The following is a 23,999-nucleotide window of genomic DNA, read 5'->3' on the forward strand; positions in this document are numbered from 1 at the left end:
TCTAGGTGCGAAAGGGAAGCGGCTGGGAGCTGCAACATGTGAGAAAATGCTTTTGAAACAGCATGATTCAAAAAGTATATCTAAAAAAATATCTTTCCAAGTCTGTATAACCCGCTCGGACACACTGCAAATCTTTCTCTTAGTAGTTTAATTGCTGGTACAACATGGTTGCCTCAGAAATAGTCGAGGATGATAACCCCTTGACCGTTGACCGTTGACCGTTGTCCTCAGAAAGCTCATTGAACTATTCTGTGGGCACCAAAGCCTGAGATGTTAACGATATTCTTTTCAGTTGCATGTTCCGTTGAGCTAGTTATCTTTGACATTGCTATCATCAAATTCAAATATAGAACGGCATATACTTAAAGAAAAATTATCTGATGCATCTACTGCATCGACAATAAGTCAGCTGGTACTTATCAGGAAAAAAGTTAAGGAATTCAAGAAAACACTGAGGTACATCATTTTTATTTCGTCAATTGAGCTATAGTTTAACCTCTTGAAGGCTCCGAAGTTTTTCAGTAAGTTTTCTGGGATCAATGGTCCGAAGGTAACTCCTTCAACCGGACTTGAGGTGACCTTACTATTTGTCAAACAAGGCGATATCCTGCAACTGCTCATACAAAGAGATTGTAATTATATCACAAGATCTAACTTATTGAGTTTGACAAACAAGCGCAGTGACTTGAATCACGTGATTAATTGGCCTAAAAAATGTTATCCATCCAATCCAATATTATTACGTAATTAAGAGTGGTCAAAACACTACCCCCACCCTCTATATTTTTTCCTTTGCCTTAAATTTCCGGCATTTTCTCAACTGACGTTGCGCCACCTTCACCATGGGAACTACTGATAAGCAGATTTCTGCTCTTATTGTCACATTTTTAAGACAATGCCTTGAATGCAACACCATTCCCGATGATAACAGGGACTCAATAGAATTCGCAATTGAGAGCATAGGTGAGGCATTCGGATTAGATTCCTCATTCTGTGAACAAGTCAATGATGTCTTTGGGGGACAAGACCTTCGCAGTCTTATCTCATTACCTATGAAAGAAGCTTCAAAATCTGCCGAAGATGAGTCGGTTCCCGTTCATATACATGAGAATGAGGTCAACAATAAGGACAAAGCTGAGTCATTGAAGCTTGAAGGTAATAGAGCAATGGCCGCTCGTAATTTCAAAGAAGCAATTGAAAAGTATAGTGCGGCGTTGGATTTGTATCCTTCAAATGCTGTGTACTTATCTAACCGTGCTGCAGCCTACTCCTCTTTTGGAAAACACGATTTAGCATTGAAGGATGCACAAAAGGCCACTGAATCCGCGCCTAATTATGCCAAAGCATGGTCTCGTATGGGACTAGCGAAATATGCACTAGGAGATATTGAAGGGTCTATGAAAGCTTATGAACGTGGGCTAGAAGTTGAAGGTGATTCACCCTCGGATGCTATGAAAAAAGGTTTCGAAACTGCCAAAAAAAAGTACACAGAAACTTTAGTTGCATCATTAGGATCTGCAAACCGTGATTCAGAGTCCCAAGATGCTGCTAGTGGTGAGGCTCATACAATGCCGGATATATCAAACTTGGCTAGTTTGTTCGGAGGGTCTTCTGAAGGGTCACCCTCTGGTGGAAATAATCTTGGAGGTATCGCTGGACTAATGAACAATCCCCAAATCATGCAAGCTGCGCAAAGAATGATGCAAAATCCTGAAGCTATGAATGGCCTACTCAACAATCCGCAAATAAGACAGATGGCTCAAAATTTGGGTCTCGGGGGTGAGGGAGGCTTAGATGAGCTCATGAATAATCCTATGCTTCAAAACTTAGCCAATCAGTTCAGAAACTCGAGTTAGTGCAGACACAGAATTTAAGTAGGCTTATTCAACAAGAAGCGTTCTCTGTCAAGTTTGAGTCTGTTGTGCTGTGATCTGAGCATTTTAATTTGCGTTTTTGCAAATTGTTTGAACACAATAGGAAAGAATCGTTTCTTGAAAAGGTAAAAATTATTAAGCTCCATGGTCATAGACTCATAACCAGCTCTGAATCTGATTGCCAACCCGTTAATGTCACCCTTGATAGCGGTGAAGAGCTCTTCAAGTTTGTGAGCTTGCGTAATCCTGTTCCTCTCCGAAAACCTCGAAAGATCAAAGATGGCGAAAATTGAGCTTTGCTGGTGGGGAAGATTTGTCGTAGAAATATCACCTGTTGACTTAAGATATGAATATCGGCTTCTTACTAGGTATTCGCTTATCCTTTCAGCCAACTGGCTAAGCCGATCGTATGAAGTGCACGTGAACGATGAATGTTGTTGCGCCTTTTGCAGTAACTGGTGACACTGATCTTGTAGCCCTCTCATCCGATCAAATAAAGACCATGTCCTCTCAATATATAAATCAGAGAAGTACTTCAGCTCATCACGAAGGTCTTTGGCTGAATATAAAAAGAAACTCAAAGAATCTAACAACTTGTCACCATTCGCACTCTTGCTCATCGAAAGTATTGTGGCGCTGGTATTAAATAGGCCTCTAATCCCAGTACAGCCGTGTGACATGTGATCAAGCTCGTCAGAAGACCTCATGCCGTATGGTACCCACGAATACAGCCTTTCAATGTCGCTCCAAAGAATTCCCAACAGCGAGTGTTGTCTATGAAACTTCTCGCACTTCTCAAGGAATTTCAACAAATCATTACAAGTAAGCTTGACAAAAGTTTGAGCACTTATCAGATCCTCACAAATGAAATGATGAGAAAACTCTTGTTTGAATGGACTCGATTGTTGCGAATGGTCTGAACTGCCCAATGAAGTTTTCTTACTCAGAAGTTTCCAAAGCTCATCATCAATTCCCCTCTCCTCGTTCATAGTGAGAGAAGCCAATAATAAGTTGAGCTGTGAAGTTCGATCATTTTCCAACAGCCGACTCATATGACCGAAGGAGTGGTATTGATTTGAAGTCATTCTCAATTTTTGTAAAAAAGAAAGTCTCACTTGGGGGAAATCATGTGGCCGTGAAAGTTTGAGGGCAGTCAACATTTTTAGAAGTTCTGATTCTTTGTGACGGGTGATGAATCCAACATTTTGACTACATGGCTTGTTCTCCGACATGAGAAACAAGTACAAAAAAGCATCACTACCTGTGCTGTATCTTTTTGTGATGATCACCGCACTTCTAATTGAGTTTTTCGGGCAAAAAGTTTGTAAGAGTGATGTACTCATGGTGGTCAGTATTTTTAATCTGAATTTATTAGAATCTGACAAACGCTCTGATTCTTGTAGCAATGAGTGCTGGAGCATCGAAGTCTTGATATAGTCAAAAGCCGTATAATGACTTTTTGGGTTCGCTCTCGAGATGTCAGTGTTTTCATTACTCAGTAAGTAATAAACGTTCCAAAATTTGTTGTACTTGATCGAGAACATGAGCGGTGTGAGACACTGCGAATTTGGGTAGTTAAGATCTAACCCACAAAATAGCTTCAGGAAAAAGCCTAATGTTCTTCCATCCTTGAATGAGTGAAGTAAAGAATTATTCTTGGCGTCCAAATGGTCTTTGAGATCAAATGATAGGTTGTGTTTTGCATACCACTCACAAACGGTATGCAGAACAGCCTCTAGCAGATCTGGGTAATTGGGATGATCATAGCAGCGGACTATCGTAGTAAGAGGGGTTTGATGAAAACAATCAACCTGTCTCCAGTTTATATATGTTCCAAGCATTTGTACAAGAGGCTTGTAATACATCAAATAATGTCCCAAGTTGCGGCCTAAGTTATTCATTTTTGAGCAGTAAAGTTCAATTTCGCATTCGGTTGCTTCGCTTATTATGTCAACAAGTTCCAGTATTATCCTACTGTCACCCTCCATTAGAGCTAGCTGCAGTAGAGTAGAGCCGGTACTGTCGGTATCAGTCAAAATAAAATCCAAATCATATACTTCATGCAGATCGACCAGGGTTTTGAAAACGGGCCAGCTTCTGTGTTTTATTGCCATTATAAGGCAGGACTCGCCTCTCAAATTTCTGGATCTAAAAACTTTTCCTGCATGCGAATGCACCATCTCAGACCCGACGACGTTATGGAGGTGGTCCTGTAACCTATGAATGTTTTCAGTGATCGTTGTCCAAAATGGATCCTCCACTGAAAGACAAATGGTATTCCAAAGCTTTTCATTAGCTCTGCATTGCCTTGACAGTGATCTAATGTTACTGTCGTCACTCAGATAGCCAAGAGCGGCTTCTATAGTAGAAATGACATATCCCAGTGGACCACTTTGAAATATTTCAGGGGAAGGATAACACTTTTTGATATATTTCACATGACATTGAATATTAGTTACACCTGCAGTCCCCAAAACAAGTATTACCAAGGACAACAGAGTATCTGCATCCATAAGGAATTCGCAGTTTGATTTGCTCGGATTGTGTGATAAACCATGTATGGCTTTCGATAAAACATCGAGCTTCTTTGAAGCAGTCATTAAATAGTCCAGCATCCTTATCTCACTGACGGCTTTAGCAACTCGACCAAGCAAGAGTTGGATCAAACTCGTATCCTCCAGAACTGAATCCGGTAAACCAAGCTGTGATATGCTCATATGCTGAAAAACTTCATAGCTAGCATTCAACAAGCGGTCCGTAGGAGTGGTGCAAAGATCCACAAAACGTTGCCACAACTTATCATATACGTTCATCTCCACGTACTCATAGACTGCTTGACGAAGACTTTCCTCGTTGAATTTCTTGATCAGCATTGAATGGACGGGAGTGGGAAGGGATCTAACAATTTCAACAGCTTCAATTATGGTAGCCAAGAACAAAGACATAAGCTCACCTTCGCTTCGAGCTTGTCTAACATCAAAGTTTAGGAACAAACTCCGAAACTGAGGTCCGATATTACTAGCGAGTTCGGGTGAATTCTTCATTAAATCGTTGAAGTCTTCACGAAAACCATCCTCGGAGATTTCGTCTTGGCCTTCGATGCTATTTCGGAAGCCGAACAGTAAGTCTTGAAAGACCCTGTTCCCGCTTGTAAGAACCAAGGGAGATTCTATGAAGCAAATTTGAAGCTTATACCCAGGATAAAGGTATGACACAGTGCTGTAAATTAGATTTTCGGTATAGATTGTGTTTTTACCTGACTCAACATCTCCATCTTTTCTGAGAAAGTCGCCGTTTCGAAACAAGCTCAAGCCACCATGCATAGTAGAAACCGAAGTCTCATTTCCGATTGAATGGCCTGTCTCCGTATCGACAATATGTGACTGAATGAAAAAGCTGTCAAAGTCCAAGGTGTCTGAGGGTTCACTTTTGGACCCACTGATAAAGAAGAAAGGTTCAGTTCTTGGAAGAAGTATCACATATCTGTGAGGGCTCGTCACTACTTTATCAATAATAATTCTGATTTCGGATTTTTCCCTTAGGTCATTATAATTGAACAGAGCAGTCACAAATGGGTCAAGGAAATTCAAGTGCTTCCTCATAACATTTGCTTTCAAAGTCATTCACAGATAAGTAACGTAACATGAGAAACAGTTCCAACAAATGATACAAATGAACGCAAATGTGATAAAATTAATTCAACTGATTAGCTAATTAACCAGGTTGCCTACATAAAACTATCAAAATACAAATTCAAGTATAACGACCCTATTCTAGTTGCATTGCTGTTCAGTTCGTTTGCTTATCTACAATTGAAGAATTTTTTAAGTTGTATCACCAACTATAGAAGATTCTTCATAAATGCAACATAACACTGAGCAAGTATAAAAAGTTAACTCGATTTTCTTTGCCCTCCTGTATCTCTTCTATTGAACACGTCTTGATTTAGGCCATGTTATTATCAAAGACCGTAATTAGTTAGCTATTCAGTTAGAAAGGATTTCAGAAACGATTGGAAACCTCAGTTCCCTAATAAGCAAGCACAGTGACCTCTACGTGGTAAACTTTTCTGCTTTGAAGAAGTAACGTAATATGAGATGATGAGAATATTGTAGTCATCAATAAGTGAATATAGCTACATGAAACCTTTTGATGGTTGCACACTGTGACGTCTAAACACTATGTGAGCCTCCATTCGGGACAGAAGAAATATTATCCTCTCATCGTTATATGACATTTTCATTTCGAGCAAAGAATCCGAAAACTTGGTGCTAGATACTGGCGAGGGAGATTTACTACAAATTTCTTTTACACATAATGTCATTGGTTTGTCATATAGTACACCTACTATTAGGTTTTGACATTATGCATGTTAGGACAAGCGCCACAAAATTCTTACGATTATCTACCTAGTGTTGCTTCTTTCTTCACATGTAGTCCCAAATTTTTAAAAAATACTTTTTTTTAGTTTCAAGTTTCCAACATGGCTAAAGGGAAGAACAAAAATAGAGACTATTTGAAGAAAGAGTCAGCAGGTCCAAAATACTCTAGTAGAAGAAAACGTCAAGAAGTCAAATACTCTGGTCAATCACAGGGAACCAAGTTTCCTATCAAATTAGCAATGTGGGATTTTGATCATTGTGACCCTAAGAAATGCAGTGGTAAAAAATTAGAAAGGCTAGGGCTTATGAAAGATCTTCGAATAGGACAGAAATTCCAAGGTATTGTAGTGACTCCAAATGCCACTCAAGTAGTGAGCCCCAGCGATCGATCATTGGTTGAGGAAATTGGAGTAGCAGTAGTTGAATGTTCGTGGGCTCGACTTGAGGAAATTCCATTCGGCAAGATAGGTGGGCGCAACGAAAGGCTTCTCCCTTACCTTATTGCTGCTAATCCTGTGAATTACGGAAAACCAATGAAACTGAATTGCATGGAAGCCATAGCAGCTTGTCTAATTATTGTTGGACGCATGGATCTCGCTCTCGAGTTGCTACAGCGTTTTTCTTATGGAGCGGCATTTGTTGCAATCAACCAAGAACTTTTTGATATATATCAGAAAGGATCGGACTCGAGCTCGATCCTCGAGATTGAAAAAAACTATCTTGAGACAATGCGAAAAGAGAAGGAGCTGACAAAGGCGACAAAATCCACCCTTGACTGGTGGATGATGGACAATCCTAATAGAAAGTGTCTGGACAATGAGAGCGAGTACCACCTTGATGAATCTCAATACGATGATACGGTTGACTATGAGACCGAAGACGACCTTGAGAACTCTCAAGACGACGACTGGTTTGATGAAGATAGAGAAGAAGAAGAGGAAGAGCAAAGGGAAAATCAAGAAAGAGAGGAAGAGCAAAGGGAAAATCAAGAAAGAGAGGAAGAGCAAAGGGAAGAACTCAAGAAAACTTCAGTCAAGCCATTCCGCGCGCTCAAACAGGATGGAACAGCTAGTTTAGAACAGAAATTTGAGAAAATTGCTATTAAATGAATCATCACTCTCCCCTAGCAACCTAAATCGTATAGGGACAATCACCATGTCTCCTGTACATAGCTACCTTTATCTTCAAGAGCAATCAAGTACTTACGTGCTTCATCTTCAGTCCATTGGTTCATTTCGGCAAATATGGCTTCAAGAGTCAATCTGACTTGCGATGGCATCTTACCTGACGATCCACAGAGGAAGATTGATGCATTTTCGAACACAATGAGCCTGTTTACCAAGTCTTTATTCTTGTACAGCGTATCTTGCACGTAAGCAGAATTCTCTCTCGAGAAAGAAGGGAAAACGAGCAACTTTTCTTCTCGTTCTAGTTGTGACCAAAGTTGGCCGTAAAGATAGTCCTTGTTTGAATATCTGTGTCCCGGAAATAGGCACAGTGGCCGAGAAGGAGCATTTATTATGGATTCTTCAATGAGTGACTTAATAGGTGCAATCCCTGTTCCCGGACCAATCATCACTATGGGACGATCGTTCATGAAATTGTGGGCCATCCGATTTTTAACTAGTGAGCTCACTATTAGATCCCCAGAGTTCAAAGTCTTTACCCACCGAGTGCAAACACCTCTTCTAAGCCGACGAATGATGGTTTTGTATTCAACTATTGCAATCGTAAGCTCTATGATTGATTTGTCTGGCTTCGAAGAGATTGAAAACAATCTTGGCTTTAATTGAGGGATCAACTCAGGCAAATAATTCAAGGGGATTTTTAAGGACGAAAATTCTTGGAGGACCTCCAAAATAGATCTGCGAGGCCTATTGGCATAGTCGTACAGTTGTTCACTTGCATTTAGCTTGGAGAACTCTCTTAATTTATCTTGTTCCATCTGGTCGGAAGCGAAATGCCAAGCGAGTGAAAAAAAAGAACGCCTTGGAATAGACATAATGTCCAAATGATGCATAATAAACGATTTGAGAGTAAGATTCTTAATAAGGCCCCCTTGAACTTTAATAGGTCCATCAATCTGCAGTGGGAGATCAGCAATGTTTGTCCATCCTTGTAATTCTATTAGGGCATTCACATCTCTCAGATCATTTGCCGGATACAAAGACAACAAATCTCCAGGCTCATACGATAATACGCAATCAATGCACTCAAGTTTCAAAAGCCTAACATCTTGAAAATGGTCCACTGTGGTCAGTCTTTTGTTTTCAAGGACCACAAACTTCATCAGTTTCTCAGAATGATATTCCATGTGTCGCTCTATTGCATCCATCTTGATATTTGCTTCAGTATCAAGAGTCTTTTTTTGTGTTAAAGGTTTCAATAAAGTAGCAGGTTCAAGAAGCTCAGTTTCTGGAATTGGAAGCAAGCTGACCGATAACGGAAATTGGGTCTTGAGGCTAGACAACACTATTTCCTCCCAAGCAGTATAAAATGCATCTACTCCTTCGGGAGCCTGCTCATTCCCTTCGCCTCTGATGCATAGTTCCTTAGCACCGAGTTGTAGAAATCTAGCATGAATTTTGCGCACAGCTGAGTTATATTTTGGGTAAGAGGAGTCGCCCAGACCGAAACTGGAGAATTTAAGATGAGAGAAGAGATCTGAGGGTAATCGTTTCTTTAGCATAAACCTCCAAAATTTGCGGCCATTTCGAGGAATTTCACCTTGGCCCGCTGTAGAGCATATTATTATGAGACAATTAATATCGAGCAGTTCTTTGAGGTCAAACTCGTCTAAGGAGCAAACAGTCAAAACATATCTTTCGTATCGTAGTTTGCGAGAAAGGCAGTAAGCGTAGTCTTCCGAATTTCCCGTTTCCGAACCATAAAGAATTACTATAGGCTTTCTGTATCCCATGCTAACTAAAAAGATGGAAATTTATTATATACATATTTTCTTCTTTTCGTAGGCCTGAATTGAAAAATCGCAGCTTCACGAGGCCTGCAAATTCGCGTGATAAATATTGAACCTTATTTACTCCATCTACCGAAGTTCTATATTATAGGAAGACCTCAGGGCCTCTCTCACTTTCTCATTTAACGCATTCACTTCCTCAGTGATGAGTGATCTATCCATTGATTGATAATTGACTCTATAGCATTGTGACCTTTTGCCCGTCTTTGGATGCACAAATTCATCAATTAGCTTTACACTTTCAGCCAAGTCACCTGCGATTTCACGAACAATTTCCATCAAATCGTTTTCATGAAGAGCAGAAGCTTCGGTGGTGTTTTCAGGAAGCCAAAATGATATATCCCTTACAGAACCAGGATACTTGGAGTACGGTTTAAAGACCGAGATCTGGTTAGCTGTAAATTGTTTCTTGAACCTGTCGTCACTGGACCAGAAAAGTCTAATGTCGGGAATACCGAAAAGAAGCATTGCAATTCTGTCAAGACCTATTCCAAATGCCCAACCAATGCTATTTTCTATGCCAGACTTCAAAAGAACCTCGTTCTTAACAATTCCACAACCGCAGCATTCTAACCAGCTATTATTCCACCAGACCTCAATCTGCCAAGAAGGTGTAGTCCACGGAAACTTATCTTGTAACCATCTCACCCGAAGTGGCTCTTTGAAATTCAATACATTAGCTCCGTTCTCTAGGGCTGCTTTTTTAGCTTCATTGAAAACCTGGTCAACCATAATTTCAATCGTTTTCTTTAGATGCAAAGTTATTAGTTTTGTTTCCAAGTCCGACATGTGGTCTTGTTTGGGATTCTGAACTGCATCAAAGATTGGATTGTCATCCTCGACAATAATATCTAGTTCTGGGAGAGCTGAAATATCAGACTCCACCTGGGAAACTAATAGATCTCCCAAAGATTCTCGAGACCATAATCGGCCACCTTCCAACTGGTGGAAAACTGGATAATGAGTACGATCAATTTCGTCTTTTCGATACACGTCTCCCGAAATAAAGTACCCAGGCGTGGTGCAATTTTCAAAGCAAAAAGGTTCGTGGGCCGAGGTGTGTGTTCGAAGCACAAGATCTTTATTGATGTAGTATGTGTCGGATCTCGATCTGCCTGGATGATCCTCTGGAAATCCCAAAACATCAAAATTATCGTGTACGGACACAACGGGATCGAAGTCGTTGTAGAAAGTGTATCCTAGATTCTTGAATCGACTTTCAATCAGTTCTCTCAAAATCCCTATTGGGTGGTTCGAATTTTTGTGAAGATTCCTACCGACTAGAGACAAGATTCCTGGCCTAACATTTGTCCATTCGTCTGTAAGGTAGGTTTTCCCATTAATGACTATCCCCGAATTCACTTTCCAGTTAGTTCCTTCTGCACACATACTTACACCTCGAAAAGACATGTGTTACATAGCACTTCACAGCCTTACAGGCTCGCTTGTTGATGGCGATAGTGCTGACCATGAGAGAAGGTGATCTTGCGAGCTGTAAAAATTGGAACCCACTTAAAGTTACCCTGTCGAATGTGAAGTAAAGGGATACAGATTTTTTTTAGATTTTTCAATAGTATTAATTAATGTTGAGGTCATCATACCTTTCCTTTCAAGGTGCTTCGAGCCGTCTTTTAAATTCCATTGCAGCCTCACCATGGAGACCTTTTATTCCAAGAAGGTATGGACACGAACTTGCACCTCAATATAAGCATCTCAAGAAAAAGCAAAAGGGCAGAGTTCCTGTAAGAACTGGATGTTCAGAGAAGGGGACAACCCTGAAATTCGGCTCCTATGGAATGAGATTAAAATCTGAGGGGACAAGGATAACGGCCGCACAATTGAGGGCTGCCGATAACGTACTGATGAAATTTGTGAAGAAGGAAAACGGAATGTATTGGAAGCGTTTGTGTACAAACATTGCTGTCTGTATCAAGGGAAACGCAACTCGTATGGGAAAGGGAAAAGGTGCTTTTGATCATTGGGCTGCAAGAGTTCCTACGGGAAAGGTGGTTTTTGAGATCAGCGGTATGCACGAACAAAGTGCAAAGGATGCTCTTAGAAGAAGTTGTGAGAAGCTTCCAGGTGTCTGGGAGTTCATCACTAGGTCCGCCACACCCCGCTTGGGCTTAAGATTAGTTGGGGAACTTGCCACAAAAACGAACTATTATGAGAAGCTCAGACATAATCCTACGAAAAAGTTCGCAAACGTGATGAAATCAAAAGAGCATATGTATCAACGATACAACGGGAGAAGCCGCTAGAATTCTGCAAAACTGAGATTTACTTGTATATAGGCGTTTCAATTGATCACACTTTTCTCCAAAATCACCATGACTTTTGTGATGAAACCTTCCAAGTGAAATATGTCTTTGGAACCTAGAGAAAGCCTTTCATCGTATATCGAACTGGCTGAAATGACGGCTTTCCTCACTTCTGATTTATTTTTGATGTCAAGGGTCCCAGTAAAATCCCATATGGTCATTGTCAGCTTTTTCAAGAGCAGCTTTGCCGGAATGGCATGAGCCAGCAACTCATATAAAATAGATCTTGCTTGTTGTAATCTTGATACGGATCGATCTTTGCAAATGCCAGTGACTAACTCATGAAGAACATCAGCCCAGTCAGGTTTTATGATGGGGGTCGTTATGCTGACGGTATCGTGATTCATGTACATAGCTTCCATCATCATTATTGACATTCTAAGATTTCTTTCAGAAGCATCAGATATTCTCTTGAATATTATGTTTCTTTGCTCGTCGTCATCAGGAAAGGCTTTTTTCGCATGGTGCTCCTTCCTTAAAATCATTCCTAAAACTCCAGCGCATGCAGAGGTGGTCGGAGACGCAATTCTGATAGGCAATGTACGTGACTTTATTGGATCGATGATATTGGAGGTCGAGTTACAGATTAGTATCAGCCTGATGTTGGCCGAATATTTCTCCATGGTTCTTCTCAATGCTGCTTGTGCATCTCTGGTGAGTAGCTCTGCTTCATTGATAATGACAACCTTGAATTTCTTCTTGCCCGAATTTTGCTCCTTTGTGTTTGGTGACATTACAGCATTTTCAAACCTGGAAAAATCGAGACTTTCAATCTGGCCAATCTCCTTGAGCAAATCTTGTATAACAATTCGATCATTGTTACCCATATCACTGGGGGTAATTTCTAAATGGAAGGAGGAGGATATGACATTGAATTCGAGCTTTCTGCCCGAAGGCAAATTGAAAGCTTTCACATCGACCCTCAGTCTTTCGGTGCCAGCTCCATAAATTTCTCTCAGTGTTGCAAGAACTCGTGTTTTTTTCCCAGCACCAGGTGGCCCATACACCAAGAGATGAGGAAACTCTCCCGAACTTGCCATAACTTGCAACTGTCTCGAGATTTTTGGATGAAAATCCAACTCACTGAGAGTTCTTGGTCTATATTTATCGGCCCAAAGGGACATCTCCTATACCAAATTTGCCCAACTATCAAAGTACAGCCGAATGAGAGACGCGTCAGAACGTAAATCATATTTTTCGAGACCCCAAGCACCCTTACACCACATTTTCAACAAATTGTAAAAAAATAAATTAGCCAGTAGCATATATGATCAATCTCAGATGAGTTCAGATTTCTCTTCCGACAGTGATTTCTGTTCTACATGCAAAAAGGAAAAATTCAAGTATAGATGTCCGAAATGTGGATATAGAAGCTGTTCACTAGTATGTTATAGAGAGCACAAGAATATGACCCGTTGCTCTGGAAACAGTGATCTGACTTCAAATTTTGTCAGCTATAAAACTAAAGAACAACTTTCAAGCAAAGATGTACAAAGGGATTATAATCTACTTCTGCGAATTTCACGAAAAGTAGAACTGGGTAAGCAGGAGGCGAGGTCTACGAAATTGTTGAATCGTAACAGCAAGCATTTGAATGACCGAAAAAAGCGACAACGAAGCTTTCTTCAAGCGTTCAGCTACTATGCGAACAAGAGCGGGGTACATATAATTGAGCTTCCTGAAGGCATGTTGCGTAAACGATTAAACAGATCATACTATGATGCTAAAAGAAATATTTGCTGCTGGACAATAGAATGGGTAATTATCAACTCCCGTTTGGATAAGATGCACACGGTGCTTTCGCATGATAACCACGAAGATGACTCCTTGGCAAAATTGCTTCCGAATGACATTCACGTCAAGATGCAAGAAAAGTTTGCTGCTCACTCTCTACCCCCTGGACCAAGAACAGAAATTAGATCGCTGATTCCAAGATCAGATAATGGCTCGTTAGCTTCATCGCTGGGTGAAGAGGGAGAAGAGATACAAGATAAAGTAAAGAAACTCCACCTTCATTATTTCCTACGATCCGAAGTAACGAGCGACGTGTTTATATCACTCCGCGAAGATATGTCGATCAAGTCTATACTGAAAGACCAGTCGGTCATTGAATTTCCTACTATTTATTTGTCAATGGAGCCCATAATCCAAGATAAGATTGTTGTGGAGCAGCTGATTGAAAGAAATTCTAACATAAATAAAGTACGTATTCCTATGGGGGAAGCGACATCCAGTGATGACGAGCCCCCTGAGGAAACTTCGATCAAGCATCAATTGGAAAATTGACTGACAGGAATTCTCCAATGAACCGAGAATTTTATATCTGTATGAATCAGTTATACACGTCTTCATTGTGTAGAAGCGCAATTTCTTTCAAAACTCTTTCCAGTGATGAGGCAGATAATCTCAATTCAGAGTCACTGTCATCATCATTCAAGATTTCAGTGAGGCCCTCAAGAATTCCCTCATAATATATTTCCATCAATAGTTTGCGGCGATTTATTAAATCATGAGACGAGTAATCCTCCAGATTAATGTTTGTCGTTTTTTGTGCACAATGTTTCTGGCGATCTTCTTTGCACTTCGACATCCTTACTTCCAGGCAGGTTGGTGGGTTGAAGAATCTCAGCAACTTTAAATTGCCATAAGGGTCGGTGCCACTGGGAATCATGTAAGCAGAAGTCGTGGAATGAATTTGTGATTCTTGGCTAAACAATATATGATCCGGGTTATTTTCATGCCTGCTTGCTCTCAATGCGCCAAGCTCTAGAAACTTGCTCAAAAGCTTGAGCTGAAACAACCTTTGATGCCTTTTAGTCGTTGCACTTTTTATAGAAGTTAGGGTTGCAGTATTAGTCGTAACTCTGAAACTGGTAGATTGTAATGTCAAATGCTCCTGCTCGCCACTCCTCCATCCTATCAACTGGATAAGACTTCGCAATATTTTACCCCAATGGTCTCGCACCACTGCATTCGTTAAAAAAGGTCGATGGGAATCGATCAATATATCGAGAAACCTAACGCTATCATTTCTTATCGATTGGCTGATGTGACTCATGCCTGAAAGTACAAACAGTACAATAGACGATTGATGCAACACCAAGAGCTCTGTTTTTGCGTTGGCCAACTTTTTGAAGATAATCATGCAGCGTTCTCTAATGATTTTGGACTGGTCTAGAATCAACGATTTGAGTTTGCTGATAAGCTGATCAAAAGGGAAATTATTATGAAAATCATTCTTTTCAATGTCTCTTTCAATCTGGACAAGAACTTCATGTCTTGATGATGGTGAGTGATGCTTTAAAAGCGATAGAAGTCTGAGGTATTCTTGGTCATCAGTCTGGCTCGATAATAGCTGTGATTTGACTCGAATACTTTTGGACTGGAATGCAGTGTTTGTCACATTTGAAGACTTAGTTACCGTCTTTCCAACTTTCAGTCTAACCTTCTCAAAATCTTTCTGCTTTTTCGTCTTGCTCCTGGGTGCCATCTTTTAGCGCTTTTTTTTTTTTCAATTTTTTAAATTTTTTGCTTTGATAGACGTATGTCTATGCATAAAATTAACTCAATCATCGAACAGTTGAGGCTATAAAGAAAGAAGAAAAACGCTCTTTGTGATTTTCATTACACTTTGAATACATGGATCACTTCAGCTATTTGACTTTAAATGATGAATTTGAAGTAGAGGGAGGTCTGCTGAACTTATCATTGGCAAACACGACAGATAACGTTGACCCTGAGAGGAATTCGGATGAGGACGTCTCTATGCCTGATGTATCTTTTTACCAGGACCAAGAAAAGCCAACTAATATGGATGGTCAAAGACCCAGCATCGTTGGTGATTTGAAAGGACAGGTGAATCAAACGTCTAGGATAATTGATATTTTTCATCCAACTGAGTCGGGCGCACGCTTAGCTCGGTCAGGAAGACGCAATAACAAGATTCAGAGAAATGCGGAAATCGAGTTTATAGGAGACGCGAAACTGCAGCATGCTGAAGAATCTCCACTGCGCTGCGATGGGACTGGATCAGTAGCGAAACAACGAAATGTAATTGAAACTGAAAACGAAGATTCATTTTCGGAATCAAAGGCAAGAGAAACAGAACCTTACGACTTTCAAGTTCATAACCATTATTACTTTTCTTTCAATTTACCTCGAGAGGACTCTGCACGACTGCCTCAACCATGGACACAGGAGTCAAAACCTTGTTTCAAGGTACCATATTTATTATTGACTTACCTACAAATTTTGTTAAACACTTTGACGGCATGTTACTGCTTGAAACTTGGCTATGATGGCATACAGGGTATAAAGGTTGATATCGAAAGAGCAGTCAAACAAAAGATTCATACTTCCTACTTTGAAATAGAAGCATGCCGAAGAAAATATGTTGAGAATCACTGTGATCCCTATACGCGACTTCCAGCTTTACAGGAAACATGCCTACAATGGGAAGCTTGCATGAACAGAAACCCATTCCTTTCAGTGTCCTATACTACTCTATTGGCTGAGATTCTTGGAACCATTTTGAGCTCTTTTGCAGAGCCTTTAAATGTCAAAAGTTTTTCTTTACTGTTTATGATCTTGGGCTTTTGTTATTTGTCCAACTTTGGGTGGGGATTTCTGAGATCTGGTACATACTACGGCTGGAATCATAAGGACGCCAACCTCGATGTCAAAGCGGTAAAGATACCGGTGTCGCGTGAGTCAAATTACCAGAAATTCTCCAATCAAATCACTATACCCGAACGCACCGATGATACCCAATCCCACTGACATTCAAAGTTGACTTTAGATCCAAATGTGTTCACTTTGTGGGAACTAAAATTGGGATTTGCAATTTAATGCCGTTTCTTTGAGACTTTGGGGTGCAAACGCGAACTAAAAGCCAGCCACGCTGCTGCGAAAAAAAAAAGGCTCTGCGAATAATGTCTTCTGATTACTACATCAGGAAATAGTCAGATAATAATTTACTAAAATGATAATAAGCTAATGTTGTTATTACGCATGTTTTGCGTTAAACTGTATTTTATTTATCAATCGCCGAAGAATAACCAAGATGGCTGGTCTCTATCTACCGATTAATGATTAGCTCTTTTTCGTTTGTCATGCCATAGTCGCTCTCCCAGCTTGGGTATAAATTTACGCAGTCCCGCTGGCACTCACATCATTCCGGCTATATTGAAATGAAATCATCTTGCTTTTTTAGTTCTCTAGTTTTTGTGAGCTTTTTAAATAGAGCACTTACACAAGAAGTGGTCACTCAAAGTGATGCCAACTGTATTGTGAACTTTCATACAGTCTTCGAGTATGAATATGTCTATGCTAGCAGAGTGGAGTCAGATTCGTCTAGCAGATTTCAGCAGGATTTTACTTCGAACAGCAAAAGTTTTGGCGATCCTCCGCATACGAGTATTTCTCAAGTTGTAAGTTCCCCATCTGATATATCGCCAAGTATAACCTCTACTATCGAAATTTCCACAAACGGGTTTGGTCCTTCTTCGGCTGACCCTGAAAATTTGAAGTCGAGCTCAACTTTTTTAACGCTGTCAGAATCTAGCAAGACTACTTTTGAAACTAGTGCTGAATCCAACACTGTGATAATCTCATCTTTATCAAAAGAAACCGCAACATTTACAACTTCAGAGGAGTCATTGCCGAGCTCCAGTCCTTCTTCAAAAACTAGTACAAGCCTCGCTATCACCAACTCTTATGTCTCCTCATCTATAGCAAGCGTCACGCCAACGTCAAGCTTAAGCGACGACCTATCAACATCATCAACGTCATTAACGTCAACAACATCAACATCCACATCCACATCATCATCATCATCATCAGTGCTTGCATCTTCATCGATATCGTCGTCAAGTTCCTCTGTATCTGCTTCATCACTCTCATCATTCGCCCAGACGTATTTAGACAGGCACAATTATTTCAGAGCCTTGCATGAAGATACTCCTAACCTAACATGGAATGATGATGTGGCTAAAGTTGCACAAAATTACGCTGACGCTTACACATGTAACGGCGAATTGGTGCATTCAGGAAACTCTTTGGATGGCCAGAGTCTCGGCGAAAACTTAGCTTATGGCTACAATTTTGCTACCGCTGGTGCTGTTGATGCATGGTATGACGAGATTAATCAGTACAACTACTCAGATCCAGGATATTCGGAAGCTACGGGACATTTCACGCAGTTGGTCTGGAAATCGTCAACGGAAATTGGCTGCGCTTACAAATATTGCGGTTCTTATTTGGGCTACTACATTGTATGCAACTACTTGCCAATAGGTAATCTTGTGTTGATTGGTGACCCAAGTTATTTCTTTGAAAGAAATGTGATGCCTCTAAAATCATGACGCACATGATCGCAAAAACCCTTGCACGAAATATTCGCTTAATACACAATATGTTTTTTTATTTGATACGTAAAAAATGTAATTTGCCAGAAAAAACCTTTTCCGATCATCGGCTAGCAAGATTATGTAAAGGTCATCTTTTACCTGCAATATATAGCATTCAAGATTACATTTCCAATTAAACGCAAAAATGTTTAGGCGCTGTTTAAATTTACCGGCTAAAGGCATCCCAATATTCAACAAGGGTCTGATTCGATTCCTGTCGCTGAAAACAGTGGGAACACCAAATGAAAATGCGCTCAAATTCATTTCTACGGATTTCAATTTTCTTCCAGAGTCCCTAACGAGCGCAGTTGAAGTCAATGATCTTCCTGAGGCGTCGCAGAGATCGCCTTTAGCTTCAGAGCTCTTCAAACTAAATGGGGTGAAATCTTTACTCATTGGGCACAATTTTATCACAGTGAATAAGGTTGATCCAGAGCTTTCTAATAATCCTGACTTGCATTGGGATTCGTTGTCTACAAAGGTCATGAATGTGATAACTAATGCTGTGGATTCCAATATCCCTGTTCTCAATCCTGAGTACTTGGATGAAATAGTGAGGAAGCAGGACGAGGCTCAAGAGGACGACGATGATGTAACGTATGAAATCAAGGAACTCATAAATACGCGAATCCGCCCCGCACTTCAGGATGATGGAGGTGACATTCATTTCAGATCTTTCGATGCAGAAAGTGGAACAGTTTATCTCAAGCTTCAAGGTGCCTGCAAATCCTGTTCTCTCAGTGAGGACACTTTGAAGAACGGCATTGAAAGTATGCTGAAACATTATATTCCCGAAGTGGAAGAAGTGAAAGCAGTTTTGGATCCTGAAGAAGAGATTGCTTTACGAGAGTTCGAGAAGTTGGAAAAAAAATTAAAACAACAACAGCAAACTTTGTGATGAGAGCGAGGGCTCTTGAAAGACGCGGGTATGCGCTACTTACCTGCTCATCTTTGAGTTCGACTTATGACACCAGACGCCTAGGTCAACAATTCACGTTTCATATATTGTGTATAGAAAAAATACGGAAAATATCGATTAATTGAAATCCTTAAGCCCTATCCTATTCGCATAGCTCTCGAATCTTTCAGCAAATTTGAAATCCAATTGTGTAAGGCCTTGAACATCATGAGTAGTAAGGTGAATAGTGACTTTATTATACAGCGTAGTGATTTTAGGATGATGGCCGCCGAGGTGTGATCTCAGAGCAACTTTAGTCAAAAACGCCCAAGTATCCTCGAAGTTTTGAAATGTGTATTTTCTCTCAAGAAAATTCCTGGGGTCTAATGTCCACCTGTGGAGTCTCAACTGATCCTTAATCTGCAAAGCTTCTTCGAAAGACAACCTTGTCATCTTGGATTTCAGCATGGTCAAAGTATATTCATGTACTAATCGGGATTAGTTCGCCGGCTTCAGAGAAAAAATTAATGAATAATCCTATCAAATTGCCAATACGTATGGCATGGCGTCAGCAATTTACGTCCTTGACCTAGAGCTCAATATCATTATACAGAGACAGTACAAAAATGATATAGACTCTCAATCAATTATAGAATACTTTAAGAGAGCTCAAAGAAGATCACAATGCCCTGTTGCGTCCTTTAATGGCACCCATTTTGCTTATACTAGATGTGATGATATATACCTCATGAGCCCAGTTTTTGACAATCTGAATATAGCATGTCTCATGACTTTTCTGTCAAAAATCGGAGTCTTATTGGGTCAATACATGAACCAAAGAATTACATCGGAATCTATCAAAGACAATTACATTCTTGTTTATGAACTTTTTGATGAGACATTAGATTATGGGATTCCTCAATTAACCGACTTTAACATTTTAAAAGAGTACATTAGTGCTAGTCCAGGTGGTGAAGATATAAACTCCAGTATATCTCGTACGCCCACTAACAACATTTCTTGGAGACCAAAAGGGATTTTCTACAGTAAGAATGAAATATTCATAAATTTCACGGAAATCATCAAGTTCAAATATAACTTCAATACCAGGCGTATTATGCTTAACTCGATTCACGGGGAAGTTGAGTGCAAGTGTTATTTAAGTGGGATGCCTGTTTTAAAAATGGGAATAAACGAAACTTTCAGCAGAGACGACGAACTCGAGAAATTGGTATTTACTAACCTGAATTTTCATCAGTCCGTAACTCTGTCACATGTCCAGGACTCTATAACATTTGTGCCCCCTGATGGGACATTCAAGCTTTTTAGTTATCAAATCTCTAACACTATTCGACTGAAGCCTTTGATAATGATAAGGCCAAAATTTAAAGTCTTCAAGAAAAACAACATTTATAAATTACGCATCAAGGTGGAGATCAAGACGAGCTTCAAAAAACGCTACTCACTTCGCGATGTGAAAATGCACATCCCTTTGATGATTCCTTTAAGGAATCTCAAAGTCAACTTCAATAAGCCATTGAGGTTTAAAACAAAGTTGGGATCTGTTGTATACAACATGGAGAAAAATTGTATTTCATGGATGATCCCGAAACTAGAGGGCAATTCCAGGGGTGAGATGCAAAGCGAGATGGACCTTTTACATTTTGAAACGATAGAAAAACAGCATATATCAAATGTTCATCTCCTCAAACAAAATAAGAATGATTTGATATATTATGATTTGAATGAGGAATTCAAAGTACTAGACAGCTCAAAATCCTCGCATTCGAAGCAAGTTTCCTCAATCAATATAGAGTTTGATTTACCTTCAGCTCTTTACAGTGATCTCAAGGTCACTTACCTTAAGATTGAAGAGCCTCAATTCAAATTTCAGAGTTTTCCATGGGTCAAGTATACAGTGTCATGCCGAAATGAAGACTATTCGTTTACGTTGAGTGACGAGCTGTTTGAAATTGATCTGACTTCTGATGAATTAAACGAAATAGAAGATTATCGCAGTGGCCTGCAAAATAAAGTGACAACAGAATTGTCCTCCAAAAATGACGACGCACATTTAGACAAAATTCAAGCATCAGACAGTTCCCAAAGTCTACAATCAAAAGCTCATGAACGTATAGTGGATTTTGAGGAGTATATGATTGAAGAAGATGCTGTTAGCATCCATACAGACCTTTTAACTTCACCAGAGGGAACATGTTTTGAGGTCCCTAAACAAAGTGATTTACCAAGGGATCATGATCCATAGAAAAAAAACAAAGGGTCTCATTAATCCTCAAAATTGATCGATGGATCCACCAGGTAGTTAGCCCTATTGATCGATGGTACCCAAACACGCACAGTCAGGTGCATTTACGCACCAAATAACCTGAAGCTCGAAAGGAGCTTCAGCAAGGAGAGTGGCGTGAAAAACACTTCCACTTTGTAAATTGCTTTGGCATATCCGTCCACTCTTGTCTGACCCCAATCACCTGCATGTAACAGATATATGATTACAATTGGATTTCTTCAAATGATTGTTGTCGTTTTTCTTTAAGAAAACCGTACATCACCACCAATCTTTTTCTGCGAGTGCGCATTTTGTTTATAATTTTCTTACCGAGTGAGAAGAAGCAGTAATAATGGTGAAGTTTAGAAATTACACACTTGATCTAGGCTATCCAATCTACGGAGCAAAATTCGTCAGTGACAAGGTTTTGGTTGTCACAGGAGGCGGAGGAGAAGGAAACAATGGTATTCCCAATAAAATTACAGCCCTTTTGATTCAGCCAGAGAACTCCAGGAAGCCCATCAAACGGTATAGAGAACTGGTTTTGAATGAAAAAGAGGATTGCCCGATGTCTCTGGATGCGAATAATAACCAGATCCTGGTTGGTATTAATGAAAATTCAGAGTCAATTAGGCGAGGAGTGAACAAACACTTGAGGAAGTTTAAATACCATAATGATCACTTGAAGTTTGTCGAGAGTTGCCAGATTCATCCTGGAAATAATCCTCAGCATTACCAAAAACTGACTAAAATGACTAAGGATGCTACACTGGGCGTTATCGCGATGAGCGATGAACCCTCATCTCTATATATTGTGGATATGTCGGGCGATCTTGAGGAAAAATTCAAAATTGTGACCGTTGGCGACGTGAAGGATATCAGCATTTCTCCTGATGGCAAAATGATGTGTTATATCACATCGAATCATTTTGAAGCAATATCGACAGTGACTGGGAGGTCTATTTTCAAGAGCAAGGTCAATTTTTTGATGTCGAAGATTGAATTTTATGACAACAACATGGTTATAATAGCTGGTTCTAGCAAAAGTGGAGTTGTGGTTGGTAAATTTTCTATTGCGAAATCAGCAGTGACGAAAACTACTGTCATAGCTAAAACTTTAAAAGGAATAACCTCAATGGATACCAATAGTCAATGCGGTTTGATTGCTTTGGGAGGATCTGATTGTTCAATCCTGTTAGTTAGATCGCATGATTTGAAACTGCTAAAGAAGCTTGATAAAGTGCACGGTTTTGCAATTACGAGGGTTGTTTTTTCAGAAAATGGTGAGTATCTTGCATCCGTATCAGCAGCAAATACTGTGAATGTCATAGAACTACCCTCCAAGCTTGCTGAGTCGAAACCGTTGTATTTGTCATTGTTTCAAGTTCTTTTCTCAGTTATAGTTGCATCTTTGGTAGCCTTTGTGCTCCAATACCTCCATGTCAATGGGTATTTCCAGCAAATGCAAACAAAGGCAGTTGAATACTACAGGTCCAAACAGTTGACAGACTCATCAGCCTATTTCACAATTCAGCCAATTGCCTCAAGTGAAGTGTTCCCCAAGGGTCCGCCATCTACTACCACATACATGCCCAGCTCTTCCTATATATCCAATTTGCCTACGGATAACTGGGCGACAGATGCGCATAAAATAAGTGAACAACATGATACCGAAAATAGTGAGTATACATTTCTGAACCCAGTCGAAACGTTCGCAAACGAAACGCAAACAGTTTGTAGTAGCGTTACTAGGTCAATGGACACTAACGGCCATCAGAAACAGATATCGCTGAAAAGTGAACCTGATGTTTCCAGTTATCAGAACAAAGATTTCCTTACAACATCCAAAAAGAGTGAATCAGGCACTGAAGTTCAGAAGGGTACGAAGACGCTGACGGTTATTGAAACTGTCGTAGAAACCCAAACCTCTCTTATTACAAGCATTCAAATATCCACTGCGATTGCGACTGTCTCAACTACTGAGGTGGAAACAAAAATTGAAACCGTTTACATGACGTTCGACTTACATGGTTTTTCAATCAATGTTTCAGACTCAGTGCTTTCGAATGAATCAAAACCAAGAACCCGGGACCCCACTGTATTTGACTCCTATCGAAACTCAAATTTGAGTATTGCAATTCCCAACGGGGAACGAGGGCAGCTGTCCCCATCATCAAATATTGGTCCAAGTATTCTATCGACAGACAGTGTAAAATTCAGGAGTGCCCAAGATACACCTCAGAAAACAAAGAATACAACAGAAGGATTGTCCCAGAATTCTTCTCCATCATTCCATAAGGAATCCAATAGTAACCAGAATGGTGAACCTATAGAAGAGAAACTAGTTGCTTTCATATCCGATGAACATTGTGACGATCCACAGACGATTTTGGATAATACTGGGTTACAAACGGAACCTGTTCAGACAAATATTCAGAGCCAGAGTCCTTTTTTCAATGAAGGACAGGATTACGAAAACCGAAATATAACTCTTCCTGCCATCAATGACCATCGTCTAGGTGTGGCTCATGAGGAAAGCGTGATTGCCACACTAACCAATTCGATGAGTCCGAAAATAACTGCAGATGTGAAGCATCCTGCAAATACTGCGATTGGTAAATCCGAAGACTACCAAAGGTCTTTACAAAAGCCGGGACAACTAGAGTCACAACTTGCCACACCGACAATAATGCAGAATATTGGCGAAGAACGTCAGGTAGAATTGGAGATGTCTGAGAAACCCTATATGCTAGATTCTGTTTTACCCAAGGCCCTCGAAAACGAGGATTTAACGTCAAACGATTTCCAAACCTAAACGTTTTGAATCGACCTAAACATTTGATCAGATTAAGT

At 40.1% G+C, this 23,999-nt stretch overlaps 15 protein-coding genes across 15 annotated transcripts; 9 read left to right on the top strand and 6 right to left on the bottom strand.

Moving 5' to 3' along the window:
• Positions 1-842: 842 nt before the first annotated feature.
• Positions 843-1,856, top strand: HPODL_04724 (Small glutamine-rich tetratricopeptide repeat-containing protein 2; the record flags this gene model as incomplete). Its single annotated transcript, XM_014081069.1, has 1 exon — positions 843-1,856. One exon carries the CDS (start codon positions 843-845, stop codon positions 1,854-1,856), a length of 1,014 nt encoding a protein of 337 aa, XP_013936544.1.
• A 14-nt stretch (positions 1,857-1,870) lies between these two features.
• On the bottom strand, positions 1,871-5,497 carry HPODL_04725 (uncharacterized protein; the record flags this gene model as incomplete). Its single annotated transcript, XM_014081070.1, has 1 exon — positions 1,871-5,497. The coding sequence occupies one exon, from the start codon at positions 5,495-5,497 to the stop codon at positions 1,871-1,873; it is 3,627 nt and encodes a 1,208-aa protein (XP_013936545.1).
• An 860-nt stretch (positions 5,498-6,357) lies between these two features.
• HPODL_04726 (Ribosome biogenesis protein TSR3) lies at positions 6,358-7,365 on the top strand (the record flags this gene model as incomplete). The annotated part of the gene is made up of 1 exon (XM_014081071.1): positions 6,358-7,365. The coding sequence occupies one exon, from the start codon at positions 6,358-6,360 to the stop codon at positions 7,363-7,365; it is 1,008 nt and encodes a 335-aa protein (XP_013936546.1).
• Positions 7,366-7,406: 41 nt separating this feature from the next.
• On the bottom strand, positions 7,407-9,176 carry HPODL_04727 (NADPH reductase TAH18; the record flags this gene model as incomplete). Its single annotated transcript, XM_014081072.1, has 1 exon — positions 7,407-9,176. One exon carries the CDS (start codon positions 9,174-9,176, stop codon positions 7,407-7,409), a length of 1,770 nt encoding a protein of 589 aa, XP_013936547.1.
• A 126-nt stretch (positions 9,177-9,302) lies between these two features.
• HPODL_05123 (Phenylalanine--tRNA ligase, mitochondrial) lies at positions 9,303-10,704 on the bottom strand (the record flags this gene model as incomplete). The annotated part of the gene is made up of 2 exons (XM_014081073.1): positions 9,303-10,594; positions 10,629-10,704. The coding sequence occupies 2 exons, from the start codon at positions 10,702-10,704 to the stop codon at positions 9,303-9,305; spliced, it is 1,368 nt and encodes a 455-aa protein (XP_013936548.1).
• A 112-nt stretch (positions 10,705-10,816) lies between these two features.
• On the top strand, positions 10,817-11,494 carry HPODL_04728 (54S ribosomal protein L16, mitochondrial; the record flags this gene model as incomplete). The annotated part of the gene is made up of 1 exon (XM_014081074.1): positions 10,817-11,494. One exon carries the CDS (start codon positions 10,817-10,819, stop codon positions 11,492-11,494), a length of 678 nt encoding a protein of 225 aa, XP_013936549.1.
• Positions 11,495-11,532: 38 nt separating this feature from the next.
• On the bottom strand, positions 11,533-12,678 carry HPODL_04729 (Replication factor C subunit 5; the record flags this gene model as incomplete). The annotated part of the gene is made up of 1 exon (XM_014081075.1): positions 11,533-12,678. One exon carries the CDS (start codon positions 12,676-12,678, stop codon positions 11,533-11,535), a length of 1,146 nt encoding a protein of 381 aa, XP_013936550.1.
• A 661-nt stretch (positions 12,679-13,339) lies between these two features.
• Positions 13,340-13,840, top strand: HPODL_04730 (uncharacterized protein; the record flags this gene model as incomplete). The annotated part of the gene is made up of 1 exon (XM_014081076.1): positions 13,340-13,840. The coding sequence occupies one exon, from the start codon at positions 13,340-13,342 to the stop codon at positions 13,838-13,840; it is 501 nt and encodes a 166-aa protein (XP_013936551.1).
• A 46-nt stretch (positions 13,841-13,886) lies between these two features.
• On the bottom strand, positions 13,887-15,044 carry HPODL_04731 (Pre-rRNA-processing protein IPI1-1; the record flags this gene model as incomplete). The annotated part of the gene is made up of 1 exon (XM_014081077.1): positions 13,887-15,044. The coding sequence occupies one exon, from the start codon at positions 15,042-15,044 to the stop codon at positions 13,887-13,889; it is 1,158 nt and encodes a 385-aa protein (XP_013936552.1).
• A 149-nt stretch (positions 15,045-15,193) lies between these two features.
• HPODL_04732 (Nucleus export protein BRL1) lies at positions 15,194-16,333 on the top strand (the record flags this gene model as incomplete). The annotated part of the gene is made up of 1 exon (XM_014081078.1): positions 15,194-16,333. One exon carries the CDS (start codon positions 15,194-15,196, stop codon positions 16,331-16,333), a length of 1,140 nt encoding a protein of 379 aa, XP_013936553.1.
• A 1,166-nt stretch (positions 16,334-17,499) lies between these two features.
• Positions 17,500-17,916, top strand: HPODL_04733 (Conserved hypothetical membrane protein; the record flags this gene model as incomplete). Its single annotated transcript, XM_014081079.1, has 1 exon — positions 17,500-17,916. The coding sequence occupies one exon, from the start codon at positions 17,500-17,502 to the stop codon at positions 17,914-17,916; it is 417 nt and encodes a 138-aa protein (XP_013936554.1).
• Positions 17,917-18,106: 190 nt separating this feature from the next.
• HPODL_04734 (Protein involved in iron metabolism in mitochondria) lies at positions 18,107-18,859 on the top strand (the record flags this gene model as incomplete). The annotated part of the gene is made up of 1 exon (XM_014081080.1): positions 18,107-18,859. The coding sequence occupies one exon, from the start codon at positions 18,107-18,109 to the stop codon at positions 18,857-18,859; it is 753 nt and encodes a 250-aa protein (XP_013936555.1).
• A 138-nt stretch (positions 18,860-18,997) lies between these two features.
• On the bottom strand, positions 18,998-19,327 carry HPODL_04735 (putative pterin-4-alpha-carbinolamine dehydratase; the record flags this gene model as incomplete). The annotated part of the gene is made up of 1 exon (XM_014081081.1): positions 18,998-19,327. The coding sequence occupies one exon, from the start codon at positions 19,325-19,327 to the stop codon at positions 18,998-19,000; it is 330 nt and encodes a 109-aa protein (XP_013936556.1).
• A 361-nt stretch (positions 19,328-19,688) lies between these two features.
• Positions 19,689-21,125, top strand: HPODL_04736 (uncharacterized protein; the record flags this gene model as incomplete). Its single annotated transcript, XM_014081082.1, has 1 exon — positions 19,689-21,125. One exon carries the CDS (start codon positions 19,689-19,691, stop codon positions 21,123-21,125), a length of 1,437 nt encoding a protein of 478 aa, XP_013936557.1.
• A 373-nt stretch (positions 21,126-21,498) lies between these two features.
• On the top strand, positions 21,499-23,961 carry HPODL_04737 (Guanine nucleotide-exchange factor SEC12; the record flags this gene model as incomplete). Its single annotated transcript, XM_014081083.1, has 1 exon — positions 21,499-23,961. One exon carries the CDS (start codon positions 21,499-21,501, stop codon positions 23,959-23,961), a length of 2,463 nt encoding a protein of 820 aa, XP_013936558.1.
• Between the last annotated feature and the right edge of the window lie 38 nt (positions 23,962-23,999).

The sequence above is a fragment of the Ogataea parapolymorpha genome, chromosome II (genome assembly GCF_000187245.1).
Source record: "Ogataea parapolymorpha DL-1 chromosome II, whole genome shotgun sequence".
In the NCBI taxonomy this organism is placed as follows: Eukaryota; Fungi; Ascomycota; class Pichiomycetes; order Pichiales; family Pichiaceae; genus Ogataea; species Ogataea parapolymorpha.